Below are 19,561 nucleotides of genomic sequence, written 5' to 3' on the forward strand. Positions count from 1 at the left end.
AGCTGCCAGTGGTGGCTGCAGGGGAGGAGAGGTGAGCCTGGGGGACAGGGCTGATGGCCATCTCTGACCTGACTGCAGGAACAAAGGCAGGGATGCCCAACAGTGCCCTGTATTACATGCCAGCACAAAGACCTGAATCATTCTGGCTTGCTGTTTCAGGTTATAAATGTTGGAGTTTCTCAGAAGTTTAAAATATTCAAAGTGCTAGTTTTGTTAATTTTCCATCTCAGTGGAAATGGAGTGTTCTGAGGATATTCACATTGAAGCCACCCACTGGAACTTTTACAATGTGCTCTAAAGGAATAATGGGATTGATGAGAAGTCATTACCACTGGTATTTATTTTCCCATTCCATTATGTCAAAACTTTTTTTTCACTAGCCAAGATCACTTTTCTTGACAGCACAGCCAAATCTACCACTGATGCTTGATCCTGCTGTTGCTCTAAGGGCTCTTTTATTTTTAAAGGATTCGTTAATCACCTCAGTTGTCTTCTTAGCAAGCCACTGTTGTGTTGTTGTGACTTCAAGATCACAAAACTATCTGTGTCCTTGACATGACCCAGACATCCATATCTGGTACGAAAAGGATTTTAATTTTATGCCAGCAATAAAAACCGATAACTGGAAAACTTATAATAATTTGAGACCACATAATAACCAGGCTCGTTCTTTTCCAGTGCCAGCATTCTGCAGGTGTTCTGAAGGATGGTGCAGACACAAACCATTGCTTCTCTCCTGAAACATGAGGCTCCTCTCGGGCTCTCCAGCAGCCTCTGGCCCCCTGCTCCCCCGTTCAGGAGTCACGGGTCATTAGGGTTGTGTAGCTGTACAAATACTCTACGTCACCCCTCACTTCTTGATTTGGTCCATTTGCTCCTGCTGCTGCTGCAGACACATTTCTAATTGGAAAAATAAAAGATGGCCTGAGCACAGATACTATCAGTAAATGGAAACCATGAAAATGCCTTCAGATCTGTACGGGGAGATATGAAATCTGAAATTTTAGAGCAAGGTGCTGCCCAGATCTGACTTCAGGGAATTAAGACCTGCTCTTTTTTTTTTTTTTTTAAGGCTGAAATTCTTATCATCTGGTAAAACTTCTGGAATCACTAGTTATAAAATCTTCAATACTTTTCCAGCTACTTGGATTCAAGAGATGTGGAGGAGTTCTTACAAACAGTTGTTTATATAATTAAGAGTTCTCCTAAGAGAATTAGTTTGTAACTACTTATTTATAAGCTAGATACACAAATGGCAACTTCTTACACACAGTGTACAGAAGCCCTAAAGTACCAGCACTGAGCAAACAAAACCAACTCAAATAAATGAGGGGAAGGCTTGTATTTTTAATACACACAACTCATTGCTGAGGGCTTGATCAAATAAACTGCAGTGACTGAGATAAGGGACAGAACCGATATGAAAAGGAGATTGTGATGCTCAGGCTTTCAGTGTGATTAAAAGATAGAGGTATTCAGAGACTGTAAAATCAGTTTTTTGGCCCCTTTCTGACATGGTCATTGTTGCAGATGCACTTTCAAATCTCTATGTAAACTGAGTCTTCTGGATGTCTCATGGAAAGGATAGAAGGCTGAGCTCCCTTGAAATTCATGGCATAGGGGTTCCCAAGGTTTTCAGACTAACAAAACATCAACATGCCAGTACCATCATATGTCAGGGATGAACTGTTAATTTAAAACAGCATGTAGTGTGGCTCCGTAGACTCCTCAAGGCCCCAGGGGTCTCAGATGGCAGCCACCTCCCTACGTCTTGTTAACTGTACTGGGATTTTCCTAGGAACACACATCAGTGATGAGAAGAGATGAAAATACTCAGCATTTAGACTCTCCAACCACAATACAAGCACGTAGCTGGCAAACGCAGTTGCTAAGCTGCTCTCCCTATTTGAAAAGTCATGGCAGTCAGGTTCCCCGTGGCTGGTAAAAGGGAAACATCACACTCATTTTTAAGAGGGGTAAAAAAAAGAGAACCCTAGGATCACTCAGCCTCACCTCTAGGATCATGGAAGAGATCCTCCTGGAAGCTATGTCAAGGCGTACGATGGCAGGGAAGTGATGAGAGACAGCCAGCATGACTCCACCAAGGGCAAATCATGCCTGCTCCCTTGGAGGTCTTCTGTGATTTCCTTATTCCCCAGACTGCACTGGGGAATAAGGAAAGTGAATCTGATGTCATCCATCTTGACTTTTTACCCTCAATGGAGAGGGGCACTGACTTGCAACTAAAAGACGGTAATTTAGGAGATACAAGAGAGAAATTCTTTACTATTAGGGTGGTGAGGCACTGGAACAGGCTGCCCAGAGAAGCTGCAGATGTACCATCACTGGAAGTGTTCAAGGTCCAGCTGGACAGGGCTTTGAGCAACCTGATACAGTGGAAGATGTCCCTACCCATGGCAGAGGGTTGGAACTAGATGTTCTTTAACAACTACTTCCTGCACAAACAGTTCTGTGGTTCCATGATTTTATGTCCCTGCAGGCTAATGCTTCTCTGCCAGGAAGACGCAGGACTATGATTTCCAAAACTACAGAGGAATATGGGAATAAGGAAGAAAGCCATCCTTTCACCAATTCACCTTCTCACATGAAAACTGCGCTGTCATCAGACCTATGGAGATTATTCTTTCTCTCCCCTGACCATTCCTGGTGGGTGAACTGACCTGGCAAAGGAGTAATACAGAAATTAATCTATCATTTTTTATGGAGAACTGCAGTGATTTAATACACCTTGTGTTCAAAACAGTACTACCAGTATCAGCACCTGAGGCCAGACAGGTTCCCAAATTCCCAGAGTAACAACAAAGATGTAATTTCAGAGGCTGACAATGTCCATAACACAACAGGGCACTAAGTTGTTTCTAGGCATAATAAGGGGCAAGATACTGGCCCTTGAAATAATCCCATCATCTTCCTTCACATGATGATTTTGACAGCTAAATGACTGCATAATACCCTATGAAAAAAAGAATGTCAGGCTTCCAAATGGTGTGAAGCACTCACTTCTAAATTCAGCTGTTCCTGAGACAACAGCCACTAAAACCCCATCCCAGTCAAGGTGACTGAAATGGTTTTAAGTGAAAAGGGTGACTTTCAAAGCTTGTGTCCATCCACAGAGCTTAATTCTTTTTCCACTGCTGTTACTGCTCTCTTCAGTGTCTGGAAACAATTCCCAGAATGGAGAGATACCAGTAGCACGGACTGAAGGTCTGCAGCTGCCTTCTCACTGAGACTGTCCCCTTTTTGCTTCTTTAAAACAAAAAGGCCACTCACTCTGCAGGGATGCCTGGTGGTGCTGGAAGCAGAACACCAGCAAGGCTAGAGCACTGCTTATGGTACAGTGGAGTAGGTACTCTAGCTTGAAGCTCTACAGGGTCATAGCTCAGCTGCAAGGAAATGCAGCTGCATCAAAACAAAACACAGTTGTGGACAGGGGGGAAACACATCATGCTCTCATCACAATAAAAGCTACTTTGACCCACTTTCAAAACAATACATCAATCTCACCTGAAACTCTCATCAAACAATGAACAGAACTAAATATTGAACAAACCAGCTCATAATTGTCTTTCTCCATTCAGCCCTTATCAAAGTTAACACCTCATCAGTCCTTTTCTTAGAGGATGTGAGTTTTCTTTCCCATTTAGGGCCCCATCAGCTGGAGGCAGTCTGCAGCTGTAAGAACAAGGCCTCCTCCCATCATGGGGATGACACAGATGGCTCTAAGTATGGATGACAATTTTGATCCAGAGAACTGAGGAGGCAGACAGCAAGAGGTATGCACAGGCCTCCCTTTGCATGTGAGACAGGGCAGGAGGCACAAAGCCATCCCCACTTGTAGTTCAGGGTTGCAGGGACAGTAGGGATGTGACTGCCTTCCAGTGCAGAATGGAGGGCACTGGGAAACAGGGTGCCAAAGAGAGCCCTGGCCTCATTTTCTTGGCAGATTCCCAGAGCCTCTGAGACCGAGTGCTGTTCATGGGCGTCTGTCTCATACAAAAGGCTCTGCTCCCCTGATGAAACAAACAATTGAAACAGTCCACAGGTGATGGCTGCAAAGGGTCACAGAGTCTTGCTTGTTGCTCTGTATCTTCTCCACTGCAGTCACCTCGTGATATCCAGCCCATCAACATGAGATGTCCACAACTTCAAACCACAAGGGACATCCTCGTTGGGAAATCATTCTGAGAAGAGAGGGAGAAGACAGAAGTCAACGAAAGATTGAAGTCAACAGGAAAGCACCCATAGAACAAATAGATAGACAAAGCTTTGACAGAGACACAACAAAACAGCAACAGCTTTGTCCACTCACAACCCATTCCTCTCTCACACATGCCACTTAAGCTCAGGCCTAACAGCCAAGCTACTCTAGTGACAAGGTCTCCTTCATGGAGCAGACTTCAGCCAGATCCCTATCTCCACCAGCCATGAACTCATCAGTCCTCACTAGCTGGGACTGTGGAAGGATGTTTTGCATTTGCTGGTAGCCTGGGTGAGGAATGCCTTTGGCATAGAAGGCCCTACACAAGCCCAGAGGAGTGGGTCAACAGTCACCCCTTTCAGAAAGATGTCTCTTACACCATACCTTGCTACCAGCCCTGTCCCAGTCTGAAGAACAAGAGTCTCTTAACCCTTCCTTAACAAGGATCAATGCCAAAGCCCTGTAATTTCTGTAAGCCCCAGGTTACTTCCCTATCGTGATCCTTCTAAACTCCAGATAAACTCCCACCATCTTGGATCACCAGCCTACAGATGCCAAAGACATCCCTTACCTCCCTAGTCCCAGGCACATCTGGCTTTCCCCTCCATTATGAACTTCCATTTAGGAGCTATTTCCCATTCTGGTCCCCTACACCCACAGTGACCTCCCCCTTCCCACAGGCAGTCACACCCAGACCCCAAGCTCTACCCTCCTGGAAAACCCCCTTGCCCATCAACCCTGGTTAGTAACCCCTGCCTGGTGACTCTCCGCTCAGCCTATTTGGACCAGGACCACCAGACATGGCCTCACTGTTTTCTTGGGGTCCTTTTTCCTCTTCTTGTCAGAGGCATTGAGGTAGGCCTGTTCCCTGGCCCTGTACGAGGGGCCCCGGCTCAGCTCCCTCTCGCTGTAGGGGGGCAGGCTGTCCTCCTCCTCATCCTCCTCTTGGGACGACGGCGGCTGCTGCGGCTGCTGCTGCGACTTCTCGGCTTTGTAGGTGGAGGGTGGTGACCAGGCATAGTATGTTCCCCCTCCTCTCTGGCTGGGCTGCGAGCTCAGCTTCGAGGGGGTGGCACAATGGTCACCGCTCTCATCGTAGCTCCGGGATTTCCTCTCCAAGACGCTGCTGAGGTAGGAGTGGTCGTATTTCTGGCTCCCTCCGGGCGTCCGGCTCACCAGCCTGGGAAGGTGCTTCTCCTCGTGGGCCCGTCTCCGGGGTGGGGTGTACGACCAGCCCCGATCCGAGTCCGTCAGCGGCTCCCTATTCCCTCTGCTGCGCTTGGAGTAGTACTCCTCCATGGAGCTGTCCTGGTGGGGCAGCCCCCCGCTGCGGCCGCCGTGCGACTCCGACCGCTCGAAGCGCCGCGTCTCCTGGCTGTCTGCCCGCCGGGGCCGCTGGCTGTAGGACTCTGCAAAGGCTGCCAGCTCGTCCATGGAGACAGCCGGCACTCCCACGGAGAAGCTCTTACGGGACAGCATCTCGGACTTGGATCTCTGCTGGCTGCAGGAGGGAAGAGGTAGAGTTAGAGGGCAAGATCCGGCTGCGCTTGTCCCCCTGGGCTGCCTGCACAGACAATGGAGGGAAACAGGCACTCCTGGGAGCATGAATCATCTGGACTGTTTCCATCATCTTCCATAGGAAGAGATGTGTCACATCCTTGAGACCCAGGTTCTCTCTGCTGACTGTAAAGGTAACTCGGTGTAGACAGCTCAGGCTCTGCATATCTAAGGTTACCCGAGATTAACCCCAGAGTGCACCTCCCTTGACCTCCAGTGTGCAGGGCTGGACTTGCTTCTTCTTGGCCCCAGAGCTTGTAGGTTTATGTCCTGCTGGGAAAACCCAAGAACCCAGCCTCAGAAGCTCACAGTAAGGCAATTTTTAAGCAGTGAACTGGCAAGATGGCACAGTACTGAAGGAAGGAAATCCCTGCCATTGCTTTTGGGAGACTGGGCTGTTGGTATGTGCGGGAAGGATGTACTATCTCTCTTCCAGGTACCAGAGTGCCAGTCCTTTAGGCCTGGAGTAGAAGTCTTGCTGCACCAAAGCACCAGGGTGCAACTCTGAATAAAGTGAACCAGCACTGGGAAGCGCTGGAGGTATCAGGTGCAAATCTCAGGAGAGAGATTTGTACCTGTACCTTCCCACTTTAGGAAGGGTGGCTTGGTTCCCTATTAATCTCACTTTTATATCCCACTGGGAATGGGGCTGGTACCTAGCCTTACCCAGCTGGGTAGGCTTCAGCAGGCGTGTGGGAACCAGATTCATTCTGACCTCATCTAACGACACGTCCAGATTTCCTATTTCTGTCTAACCCCCCTCTCCCGCTAAGCAGAACCAGAGCAGCAGGAAACGGGGAAGAGCTACCAGTCAGTCCATCTGTCCCTTCTCCTCTCTTTACCACTTTGCCAGATATAGCTGCCTCCCAACATGGTGATTCCTCACCTGTGCCAGTAACTGTCCCTCTCATCTCTGTAATCAGAGACAGCCTGAGACCTGGACGTGCTGCCCCCGCCGATGACTCCCGCCCAGTATTCCGCGTCCCCGTCCATGTCCCCCGCGGGAGGCAGGGGTTTCCTCCGCGACTGCCGGTAGGGCTGGCGGAAGTTCAGGTCCTCCTCGTGCAACGAGCTGAGCTCAGACACGGTGTTGTTATCTGCAGAAAAGAAATGAGATGGGCATCCTCGCCTGACAGCATGTGGGAGAGGGGAGGAGAGGACAGGCTGTGATGCACTCAGCTGCAGCTTTCTCAGCAGAAAAGCTGAGCTGCCCTCTGGTAAAAAACAATCAAAATGGAATGAGAGGCCTTCACACCCTTGAACAATCCTGCCCAGCACTGCTGGAGCTCTGTCTGGACACAAGAGCTGCTGTTAGACCTAAAGGTCTTCTGAACTTGTTGCTGGCAGCCAGGTGGGATATTCCAAGGATACCGCAAATGGCATGAGGTTCCTGCATTCCAGAAATTCCCCTCAGCCCTGCTTCAGTAACACATGTGAGCTCCCTGCCTTGGGAGGTGGGCACTGAGTGTGGTGGGACATCAGCACAGCACAGCAGTTGTGCCACCTCCCCCTTTCCTGGTGAGAGACAGGCTGGCTCTGGATTTGCCCTGACTTGCCCATCTAAAACAAAAGCAACACCCACAAAAAAAGATTAAGAGAAAAGTAAGTGTCTGTCTGAATTACTGTCAGTCTCTACCCCATCAAGCGCACTGACATCTGGAGGCCTGACATACCAATCTGCAGAGGTCTTTTTATAGTAAAGTTTGTGGGTGGAGAAGACAGCGTGCTCAGCAACGACTGTTTAAGAAGAATATATCATTTGTTCGTTATGCCTAATCTGTACAAGAGCTTTGATGTAGTGTCATTCCCATTGCCTTACCTTCATTGATTTGCAGCATCCCACATGTCTCTTTTAAATGAGTCTCTATCGGTGCCTAACATGGGTTAGCTCAGTGTCACAATATCTGGCTTCTTGAATGTCTCTTGTAGTCCCTGCTCCTTCTGCAGCAGCCACTCCAAACAAACCTTCTGCACCCTTCAAACCACACTGTGGTCACTGCAGCCCACAAAACTTGTTTTCAGTAAAACCATCCCTCTCCTATTTTGCCATGCTGGGAATTTACAGACTGTAATTTACACTGTAAGACGTATAGAAATTGTGAAAACAATATCCCAGCTATTATCACACCACAGGATGTAGAAGGTGTAAGTAGCATAAGGTGCTGATGATCCAAAAGTTTAATTACCTGAGTGAACAATTTTCATGAGCTTTTCAGTATCCCTCACTTTGTCTGCTCTAATTAAGAATGATTAGGTAAGCATCAGATCTTCAAAATCAGAACGTACCTGTAGATACCTAAAATCTAGGCTTTATCTGCCCCATTTACCATATCCTGGACATCATACCTTAAAGGCTGACCCTGAGGCAAAGACAGCCAGCTCTGAACTATGAATTTGCAGTCTTTTTCCAGTCAGTGGGAAGGAAAAAAAACAAACCATGCTTCTTTCTTACATCGTTCTCGCATCCTCCTGGCTGGGTCAAACTGAGCCAGTTCTTTCTCGACATAGTACAGCACCTTCATGGAGTCCCTGTCCTTGTCAGTCTGGATCCTGTACCCTTTGCGCACTGCTACGGAGAAAGAAAAAAAGCACAGGAGGAAAACACACATTTAAGATTTTGAAACAATTTAAGAACAAGACATTCCAGCAACATTGCTTCTGTAATTGAGCTCATGTCTGCAGGCAGGTAGGCTGCGTCAAAACAGACTGAGTCAGTCACTGCTTCAGAGGAAATTCGTCTAAAATGTGGGATGTGAAGCTGTAGCAGTTGCATCACTCTGAAAGTTTGTAGTTAACAGCAAAAATGGTTTTGGAAATGCCCAATTTGTACAGCCAAATGCATCAAGTGGTGTCACTGCCACGGAGCGATTCCAACTCCCACAGATGATTGCGAGGAGAAAAGCAGAACTCCTTTCTCCTTCCTCAGCACCACAAAAAGGATTCGTCATGGTACAGGAGAAGCAGTCCCAGAAGACCAGGCTTCCCCTATGCAGCGGGGGCCGTAAGCTCCCAGTCTGCAGGAGCAGCAGGTGGCTGAGCATTTGGGAGCTGTCACTCTGCAGGACCACTCCACCCTCCCGGCACCACGAATTCTGCTGACACAGGTTGAAGAGCCTGTGGCAGCAGAAGCTCCAGAGAATACAGAAGGGAACACCAAATCCCACCAAGCACATCACACTTTTTTTAAGATTTATACCCAATCCCATGATGAGGCCACTGGTAGCTGTGAAACTGCCTGCTCTGGCATTCTTTATGTGCTTCACTCTACAGAAAAGGTACGTCTTACACATACATTAAGTGCTTGACTCCTGGGATTACTCCATTTACAGGGGAAGTCTGGACAGCTTTTTTGAGGGTTTTCCACACTCCTGTGTGCAGAAAAGAAGCCCCTACACATCTGGAGCCACAGCAGCTTTAACTCTGGGAGGCTGGGTCCATGCACACCTTACCTGCTAACAACAGCTATGAACAGCCTGACTACCCCAAGTCAGCAAGCAGAGAACTCCACCTGTCAGGGCTTTGAAGAAAATAAGACTTTTATAGCAGATCATTTAAGAAAGGTCTCAGCCTGGGACTATTTCAGGCCCAACACAAACTCAGGTCTAGGTACAAAAGAGGACTACAACCCTCAAATTCAGCCTCACTACAGAACTGTGATAAGGACAATTCACTTAGCACTATAGAATGGAACCTGTCTGCCTTGCATGGGGTTAATATGTTCCCTTGTGTGAATACTGCAGTGGTGCATGAGTGCTCCTCTTGTGGAACAATTTAAACACTTGGAGAGTGGTTTTGAGCCAACCTGTTCCTTCTGTTTTATCCCTCACTGCAATATATCAAGCTACTAACATATGGGTTTGGTAGTACGTTGCATACTAGGCACTGTGTGGGCTGAGCAAGGACTTGGCAGAGGTATTCTTAGGCACCTTCTGTCCAACACAGCTGTGCCTGTGTCTGTGCACTATCAAATTACCATGCTCTGCTTCAGGAATGGCTGTGCCATAGAAATGGGTAGAACAATCCCTGTCACAATCCCACAGGTTGCTTCAGGAGCAAAGTGCTTTACTGTGGGTTTTCACTGCGCACATGTAAGTTAAGTGACTACATCTTGAAATAACCTTGTGTGTCTGCACTTGGGAAAGGTATTAGATGTAAAAACACAGTATGGGTCTATCAGGGTCCTTCTTTTAATGTGGCTCCAGATAGCTTAGCTGACTGCAGTCTAGAGTTCTGCTGTGCTTTATTATCCCCATGAGTGTGTGCACAATGGCTGCAAAATGCACACAGTGGTTTACAGAACCCTGGGAAGGAACCCTGTCTCTGCCTTCCAAAATGAGCAGCACAGCACATCTCCTCAAGTGAGATTTCTACTATAATGAGGGGCTGGACTGAGTGGCCTCAGAAGAGACAGCTCCTGCTGCACTGCACGAGCAGCAAGGCCAGTTCTGCACCTCCCCATCACGGCAGGCCTCTGCCTGGTACCTTGCCAGGAAAGAGGCCTCTCACTATTCTTTCTTCTAATGTCTCTACCAGGAGCTCAGCTAAGCTGCCACCTCATTTACACACAGGCCAGCAAACAACCATCAGCTGGAAATGACTCTGACCTACTAATAACCTTTGGGGAACTCCAACAGGCAGCTTCCAGGCTGTCTCCCTGGAGCCACTACTCACGCTGAAGCTGCGCCAAATATCTATTTGGGCAACATCTATAGCTCCTGGAACTGATGGAGAATTAGCTAGGCTTCATGCTTGACTTGCAATTGCAGCTGTGTATCAAAAGGCAAATGAATTTCTTGGTTAATTCTGCAAGCATCTAGAAATTAATTTTGGATTTAAATCTGCAAAGATGACTGTGAACTGCTCATAAAAAGTATTTTCCATTACCGATGAAGCATTTTTTGTCTCTATGTTTATTTATTAAAAACTTCTCATAATGATATTAATAATGTTCAACTTATTAAATCTCTTCACTATCCCTTCATCTGAGAACCAAAGATATTACTGCTTCCTCCTCAAACCTTTCTTCATCTGTAATTGCCATAATCATTTAATCAGGTCTGAATACTTTTAGGCCCATCTTAATCATAAGAAAATAAAGATGCAGAGATGTTGACCACATGTCCAGAACCATTCACTGAAGTCAAAGAGAAGAGAATGTTCTTCCCTGTTAGACCATATTTTTTTCTCCGGAACAGTTCACAGATTTCTAATGTTTAAATTGTGTTTAACTAGACATTATTTTTATTCTTCTGTGGGTGGAACCAAGTCAGCCAAAACTGTAAGCTGTTTCCCTCCCCAGAAAGGACAGCACTACTATTTTTTTCAGACAAGTATGGTTAGGAAATAAATGATGCCTCATCCTTAAACACTTTAAATGTTAAAGGTCTGCAGCCCAGCTCTAGGATCAAGAGCTTCCCTGTGTGCAGGGTTTAAGGGATATATGCAAGAGTCTCCAGGTAACCTCTGGATTTAAAATAGAGCATGAATTCTAAACTATGTGTTGCCAACACTTCTAAATAAGAGAGCTAAAGGTTTTGGGATTTTTTTTCCTTATTCAGCCCTAAGTTTAGGATGGAGTTCCTAGGCTTAATCAGAGCTTTGTCATATGGCTTTTATATAACCCTGGACAAATTTTGTAAACATCCTCATGCCTGAGTTTGCTCACTAGATCCCCTCACAGGGGTCATTTTTAAGCACAGAATCTATCTAGGGCAAAGGCTGTAGTTTTTAACCTTTTTAGGCTCCATCCTCTGTCCCCCAGCACTTCTGATCCTGCTTTTCTAAACGGACTTGACAGAAAGGTTGAACTCTCAAAGATAAAAGGTTTCACATCAGACCTACACTGGCTGTGTGGAGGACACAAAGACCATGATTACTGCTCCTTCTGAGAAAAGGTCCTTACTATAAACTCAACCATCACCTGTTTTGTTTAGCTTGCTGTCTGGCCAACCAGCAAATAAGTAGCATGGAAAAGCCACATAATGTTTTCTCTTCCACAGCCTGTCATTAGGGGATATTCTGGCTTTGTGAAGGAACTTAAGGGACAAGGAACAGGATACATGCTATAACCCTTCCTTAGCTCCACAGTTCAAGGAACAAGAGGTGCATGATCAAGACTAAGGGTTCGTCCACATTCTTGCAAAATAAATTAATTAAAATAATAATAATAAAAAAGAAATTAAGAACCTCTGTTGTCTTGCCACAAAGGTTAAAATTCTGTGGTAATGTTTTTATTTGCAATGCATAGTATTTCACGTCAAGTCCTGAGGTGAGGGATTGAGTCCAGACACCTGATTTGGATTATATAATAAATGCATCCTTCTGTGTAATCATCATGCAAATTTAAGAGCTATTCTGTTTGGTTACCAAACACATCCACAGTTTTTCATTCTGCACTTGTGCTCTGTTAGCAGAGAAAAGACTGGGGCTGTGATCTGACTCTTAAAAAATCCCTCGAGTTCCCACAGCCACCACCACGCTCTACATGCAGTGACATTTTTCACAGGAGAAAAAAAATTAAGCACTGCGGTGTCATTCATCATTTTCTGACAAAGGTTTTTGAATCAGATACATTCTGCTTTGGATCAATGATTGATTTATTTCCTATTTTAAAGTGCTCCATTCCAGAGCTGTTTTGATTTCAGTGGCAAAATAAATTATGATTGTTGAAGGAAAATACTTTTCGTAATTCTAGAAAGGTTAATATACTGACTGGGGCAGCAGAAGGACATGTAGAGTTGTTCCAAAAACTTAATTAATTGATTATGCTACTTAATCTTGTCTTTTCATATGTTTTATCAACACACTGTCACGAGCAAATTTGACAATTGATAATTAGTGTGGTGCTTTGAAATCAGACATGTAGCTGGATCAGTGGTGACTCTACATGGGTAAAACCCATTTCTGCAGCAGCTTGTTTGACTTTAGACCACCACTCCGATCCTGAAATGTGTGTGGCTAAATAGCTGCCCTCTTTTTCCTTGATGGCAGCAGAAGTGACCCTCAACGAGACAGAGTCATCATAGTGACAGTCTGTGTCTGACACTGATGCACAACTCCTTTCTAGTTAGAAGCCTTTCATCTCTCACACTGCACAAATGCAAAGGCTGAAGAAAAAAGTGCCCTACTGACTTCTGTAAGGCAAAGGACGGGGTCCAGCCCCAAATGCTCTTGGGCAGAAAACACCAAGGGAGTAGGTTCCTTTGCCCAAAAGGCCATGGGAACAGTAAAACATGCTGCAGCAAAAACTGCTACCAAGCAGTGCCCTACAGAGGGTAGGAAGAAGAGTTTACAAAGAGAAAGCAGCTTGCAAGGCATCAGCTCTAAGGGGAAAATGGCCACTGCCTCTGTTCCCCTGAAATCATCCTTTTGTCCTCTGCAAGTAAATAGCAGCAGCAGTAACGAGAGGGGTCCTGTACAGGAACTTGGCCTCCCATTCCCTGCTGATGTAACTGGGGATCCACAGACTGACACTGTGCTGATGGCACTAGAAAAGTTGGACCGTGTGGCCCTGAGGGATGCAAATGTCATTGTCAGAGACAAGATTAAAATGCAGTTTCTCTGTGTTTCTTCCGTTCACACCACTCGACCAGTGACAATCATTCTTCCTTTTCCCAGCCCTGCTCCCAGTAAAGGGCACTGAATGCTGTGCCTGGCACTGCAAATTACCATTCTGGCTTCCTCCACTGGCGTCACTTGGGGCTAAGGGAGGGGGGTGCGACTTATCCATCAGCACAGCAGGCGATGGGACACCAGCTACAGGAACACTGGGGATGTAGTATGGACCTGGCATGGCAGAGACTGGAGGAGGGTACCCAGCTTTTGCTGCTTTGCCTGCTACATACACTGAAAAAGAAAAAGAACAAGAGTCAGTGTCACAGCAGCCCCCACAGACCCTCACAGCACGTGGCCGAAACCTGCACACATCACAGGTGACAACACAGCAGGAGACAACCAGACAAATGCATTTAAAAAGAACCAACCTGAATTTCTCTGAGCCTCAAAGGGCATTGAGGGGAGTTTAAAAAAGTCACACAGCAGGTTGAACGAGCACTGCGAGATGCCCAGAAAGACACTCAAGAGTGTTACAGCCACCACTACCACTGCCACGATTTAGTGGCAGTTCAGCTTTAAAAACAGCTGATGACCTAAGCAGCAGGGATGAGGCTCATGGAACTTGACAGATCTGACTGAGTCTGACCAGGAACCTTGCTGGGTTGCAAGGATTTTGCACTGTTGTAGAGGGCAGCTGCTTTGCATTGCCAGGAGGAAGCCTCCCAGGATGCTCTTAGCTCTGACCCACAACATTCACTGACACAACAACAACTTTGGAATGGGAGCATGACACTTTGGAGAAGCAGGCACAGCTGCCAAGGCAAGGAGGGCTTGGGGAATTACATTTGTAATTAACTTTGAGCGCTCAAGCATTGAGTAATAGGTCAGATGGTTCACTCCCTAAGAACGAGTTCTTTAGCCAAGCAAAGTGCTCAGGGCAAGGGAAGCATTATTAGCAGATTCTCCTCCTGTTCTGCCATGGAGCTGAAGCAGTACAGCAGAAGATTTGCACCAGGCTTGGGCAGGGTCACTCACGTGCCCGGGGACAGCAGCAGGACTCAGGACAGCAGGGGCAGCGGACGTAACAGCAGCAGCTGTGTGGGCAGCACTGGCACCAGCAGATCCCCACCAGGAGGAAGAACAGGAACGCCCCCAGGATCACCAGGCCCACAAAGACCCACTCTGGAAAACAAGGGGAGAAAAGAAGATACTTACAGGATTGCACACTGCTGTGGAAGGGAGGTCAGCAACATCCTCCCAACGGAGAGCACGGGGACAAAACAGACAGGTGAATAGCAGAAGTGGACTGGCTCCCTGGGGATCCAGGACTAGGTCCTCCTCTGTGTCCAAATGGCACATGACAGTGAGAAATGGAGCTACAGAAATGTGGTCCCTTCTGGCACCACCTCTGGCTGGCTGAGAAACAAGCAGCACAGAGGCAGGAGCTACCCTTCCCCAGCCCAGAAACCCGTCACCCCTCAGCAGACTCATGAGAATGCCACAGGACGTGCTCCATTAGCATTTGGATCTCATCAAAGACTCATTCTTCTCGGCCATGTTCATGCCCTGCTTATGTGTTTGTTCCCTACCCACATTCTGGTTTTAATGGGACAAACTAGATGGTGAAAAGCACGCTATAAATAGCCCAGTAAATGAGCCAGGCCTGCCCCTTTGCAGCAAGGCCCACGCATGCAATTATTCTTTTGAATGCGCCGAGCGAACATCCTATTCAGGCGCTGCAGCCAGCCAGGAAACACAACAACCACTTTTTTTTCCCCCCCACTGAAGCCTCAGATGATGTCTGAGCCAAGCCCCAAAAGGGAGCAGCTGAAAAACACCCTACAAATGAAAGCACAGAAGAGCTGGTCCACAAAAACCAGGATGGGGTTGGAAGAGGAGCCCAGCCTGTGCCAGGGCAGCTCCCAGCTCTGCATCTGAACACTGCACTTTGCAGGGGATTGCGAGCACAGGGCTGCACCTACTTCCATGTGGGAATTCCACAGACTAAGGGAATGATCAGTGAACACATCTGGGCTGAGAAATTTCAAGATTCTGAACATACAGGAAGCCTAGAGTTGGTTTTATGTCAGAGAGATACACAGACCTATCCAGAAGCCAGATCACTGGTGGGGAAAGACTCCAGGTGTTATTCAACCACCTTGGAGAAATGGTAAAAAAAACAGATAAAGACGTGGTGGGGCTGCTTTGCAGTGGGGTAGGGTTTATCTCCACCCCAGACAAAAAAAGCAGCAGACCACTATTTCCAAAAGATGTCCAGAGCTCTCTAAAGGATCTCCTGGCACATCACTATCCAAGATGAAGAAGTATTGATACAAGGATTGCAACGTGCACACAGAATCACACTGGAAAAACAGTGCACCCCTCACCTGCACGCCTAGGCTGACAAGTCAAGGAGAAATGTTCCACTTGGACCAATCAAAACAGAATTTTTTCTAGTTCTTAATAAAACACAAAAATAAGAAGGAGACGTTTTTGATCCATCCACAGAATTGTGTTTGAACAAAAGTACGTTTCTTTGCTTAGTTGGAGTTTTCCTTAACTCTTTTACAAAGAATTCCTCTTTTTTTAATGCCATTTTAAATCTAGAATTTAAAATTTCCTTTAAAAAATGTCAGTCAAAGATCTGGCATCTACAAGTCAAAACACTTCATTTCAGATGTGTGAAGTGAAATGTTTTCTATTTTTTTTGAATATTTTATTTCTTTTTTGGCTGAAACAGACAAATTTCATTTAACTTTGCAGTTAATTTTGGTCTCCGTGGAATTATTTTTTTTTCAGTGCACTTACTACATGCTGAGAATAATTCTGCTAACGAGTAAGAGAAGAGAAGCATTCATGAATGGAAAAGCAGGAGCTGAGAGATTACTGACACAGTTCCTCAAGCGCTGGTTCTTGCAGCTATTTTTCTTAATATTTTCATTATTTACCTTGACACAGAATATAAGAATATGTTAATATATCTTGACAGGAAGTAGTAGGGATGCATTGTCAATAAAAATGAAGACTGGGATGTGCTACAGAAAGGGCCAGTTGTCCTGGGACCTACAATAAGAAATGTGAAATGCAGCAATATCCTGAATTTCAAGGTACGCAGCAATACTTTCAAGGTCAGAGGTTCAAAGATTAAGAACAACTTCTGTTCTGATCAGGACATCACTAGCTGAAAACAACCAAAAAACAAGAGAAATGATCCAGTATACTATTCCATCACAAGAGAACTGCCACCAGTTATGCAATACAGCCACAAAAAATGGCAGACACAATCCTATGCCCAATAAGGGAGGAATTTCCAGTAGCATTAAGGAAATATTAATGCCATCACACAAGGTCTCCCCTCCATGTAACTTCATCTGAAGTTGTATAGTACAGCTCTGGTCATCTTTGTAGAAGAAAAGATGAATTTGAGTTGGAGCTGATGCCAAGCAGGGATCTGAGGGGATGAAGGGACTCGGGAGCCTGCCTTGCAGCAGGGGAGCTGGAGCTCCCTGAGTTAGTCCATTTAAAAGAAGGCTGAGGGCAGACGTGGCTGCTGCCCATAAATATGCTAGGAGGACAAATGCAGGAGGAAAAGCAGGAATTATAGTTAAAGGTCTTACAGAAATGGGCACGAACAGGCTATCAGGAATGTAGAGAGAAGCTGAAAGAAGCACATCAAAGAAAGCGATCCAATGGGAAAGGCCAAACCCAGACTACCCGGCTAAGCTTATGGAAAAGATGAAATTACATGGCTGGCAAGCAAGACAGCAAGCCAGACTATGCTTTCCAGTCCTGTACTTCCTAACCTATGCCAATCTGAGCAGGGCAACAGCTCAGTGGTTTTTTCTTTTGTCGTGTTCTCATCTTGTCCTCTACAACCATCGTGGGTACAGAGAAGGTGGCGAAACAGAAGGTGGCATGACACAAGTGGCCAGCCACAGCTACGCAATGAAGCTCAGATGTCAGATCTCCAGAGCTGTTAGTGAACAGTTCACAACCACTCCATAAAGGATAAAAGCCCAGCAGAAGAAAAAAAACAGACACATCAAGTCCATTGCAAGAGTATCTGTGGTCTGCCTGAAGACATCCTGAGAGTACCAAAGGGCGTCGGGTTACTGTGTACCTTGCACAGTGCCAGATACTCAGCACCAGAAGTGGATGTTTGAAATCAGTGTCACAACCACTGGGACCTAGGAGTCAGCAGCAATTTTACTCCATAGGAAGTCAGACCTTTTGCTTCTCTGACGACGTTAAGAAAACAGCAGAAGAGCCTGCTGGCTCCTCCTGCATGCACAAAACTGGGGTTCAACCAGTTCCTGACACAACTGTGCAACGCTGGGATTCAAATGACCACCAAGCTGAAGTGCTGTGTGTCCTTGCTGCCTGGAAACTACTGGTTTGTGCTTGCAGAAGTATCTGCTTTTGTTTGTTCAGGTAACAGGCAATGCTAACAGCTGAAAAGTGTTTTGCTCCTGCATCTTACACTTTCTTGTTTACCCGTGCAGTAGGGGTATCAGAAAACTACCTGGCTAACACACAAGAATTTTATACCCATTCAATAAAATTGTAAATAATGGCGGAAAAAGTGTTAGGCAATAGAGAATCAACTGCTGTCTATGCTGAAAAGACCAATCCCTCTTCTGCTATGCAGAAATTCTAGGGAGGTTTGGGTTACACTGGAGGTGGGTGAGTGTCTGCCTTCTCTCCGTTTGCATCTCTGGGACAGACTCGAAAATAGCTTCACACATTTCTGTGAAGTCGCATTTTTGCCCAAACGTGTGAAAGAAATGCTCCTTGGGCACCATCAGGGAATGATCAGATGACTCAAGGGCTAAATGTTCTCACAGCTTTTCCCTTTCAAGGACAATCTGTTGCACAGTCTCTGTTTCCTCTGCAAGCAGTGCCAGAACTGGTGGCCCTCGCTAGTTTGGCTAACAAGGGATCCATCGCGGGCACGGAGCTCTCACGTCTGCTCCAACCACCTGGTGTTACCAAGATGGTGCCCTGGCCATGCAGCACAAGGGAGGCTGTGCCACTGATGGGCTGCTAGCCAGTGTTCTATTTCTAGCACCTCCTGTGCCACCAACTGTGGCAATGGCTGTGGCAGTGCCACAAGCCAGGGTCTGGGGAGCTGAGGTTACTGCACAGGAGTAGCTGAGGGGTAGAGCTGCACGGGGCTGTCGAGGTCTCGTGGGCTGGAGCAGCGTTACCTTTGTGCTGGGGGAGGGCAGAGAGCCTGACACAAAACGTCCCCAAAACAGCACTGGCATTTCTGTTCTCACACTGATCCTGGCATGACATCAACCATCTCTGTACTGGCTCCCAGCACGGCCCAGCATCAGCTCTCTCAGATCTGAACCCAACACACTTTCCCACTAAGTGACAGGTTTTTCTCTCTTTATCCCCACACATATGAGTGAAATGTACACACATAAAGATGCTGCAGGAGGATAAACAGACAAGGTGACAGAGGAATGGGTATTGAAGGGTGAAATGACTGAATACCTGGCATAATCTCCACAGCAAAACTGGGCAAGAGATCAGCAAGCAGCCCTGTCCTGCCTAGAAAAGACAGAAGGAGGAGAACAAGGAGAGAGGTTACTGCAAGAAAAACACACTCCCCAGCCCCTGCCTTAGCCTCCAGTTCCCTTCCTCATCAGCCCACTTGCACTCTTGTGTTATGTGAATTCCTATCAACCAGAGATGTCATCCTGCTCGATGCCTGGTGTCTGCCTCTGCACTTCTGCCATTTCTGTGTCCTTGCATTTTATCTTTATCAGCAGAGCTGGGGGGAAAGAATCTGGAACAGAGCTTCTCCAATCTAGGCACAAAATGACAAGAAAAAGGAGTCCCTTTAGCATGGTTACATGGTGACATCTTTCTGGAGATATGCTCTATGCATGCAAAAAGCTCCTGGAAATACACAACAGTCCTCAAACAGAAGGACTTTGTTTACTTTTGAAATGCACTGATGTAGTTTCTGTGGATGTGAAACATCTTTAGCCCAAGGCCATTGATAAATCAGACACATGCATCCAAAACCCGTGGGTGGTGCTCTCCGTGTGGGGCTCTGCAAGTGCACAGACAGCTCCACGAAATGAGGTTTGAAGCATGACTGTGCCTATGTGCTAATTATTTGGAGATGCACGAGGAACTTGGTGAGACTATGTCATAAAGCCCAGCTCCCAAGCGAAGCAAACCAGCCAGGGGAGGATTTCTGTGGAAATTTGTGTG

At 46.5% G+C, this 19,561-nt stretch overlaps 1 protein-coding gene across 5 annotated transcripts in view; it reads right to left on the reverse strand.

The window, feature by feature from the left end:
* Positions 1-322: 322 nt before the first annotated feature.
* The window catches only part of ILDR2 (immunoglobulin like domain containing receptor 2), a 39,648-nt gene continuing 20,409 nt past the window's right edge, over positions 323-19,561 (reverse strand). For 2 of the 5 annotated variants that reach the window (XM_064643475.1, XM_064643469.1), the window contains exons 4-10: positions 18,833-18,889; positions 14,366-14,512; positions 13,445-13,621; positions 8,229-8,345; positions 6,663-6,873; positions 5,030-5,720; positions 323-4,202 (exon numbers count right to left, since the gene is read on the reverse strand). In XM_064643475.1, the coding sequence (XP_064499545.1) occupies positions 4,167-4,202; positions 5,030-5,720; positions 6,663-6,873; positions 8,229-8,345; positions 13,445-13,621; positions 14,366-14,512; positions 18,833-18,889 (1,436 nt within the window). In that variant the 3' untranslated portion in view covers positions 323-4,166. The remainder of the gene's footprint in view (positions 4,203-5,029; positions 5,721-6,662; positions 6,874-8,228; positions 8,346-13,444; positions 13,622-14,365; positions 14,513-18,832; positions 18,890-19,561) is intronic. The other 3 variants (XM_064643472.1, XM_064643482.1, XM_064643478.1) reach the window with 3 other exon arrangements.

Source organism: Pseudopipra pipra, chromosome 2 (genome assembly GCF_036250125.1).
Source record: "Pseudopipra pipra isolate bDixPip1 chromosome 2, bDixPip1.hap1, whole genome shotgun sequence".
NCBI lineage: Eukaryota > Metazoa > Chordata > Aves > Passeriformes > Pipridae > Pseudopipra > Pseudopipra pipra.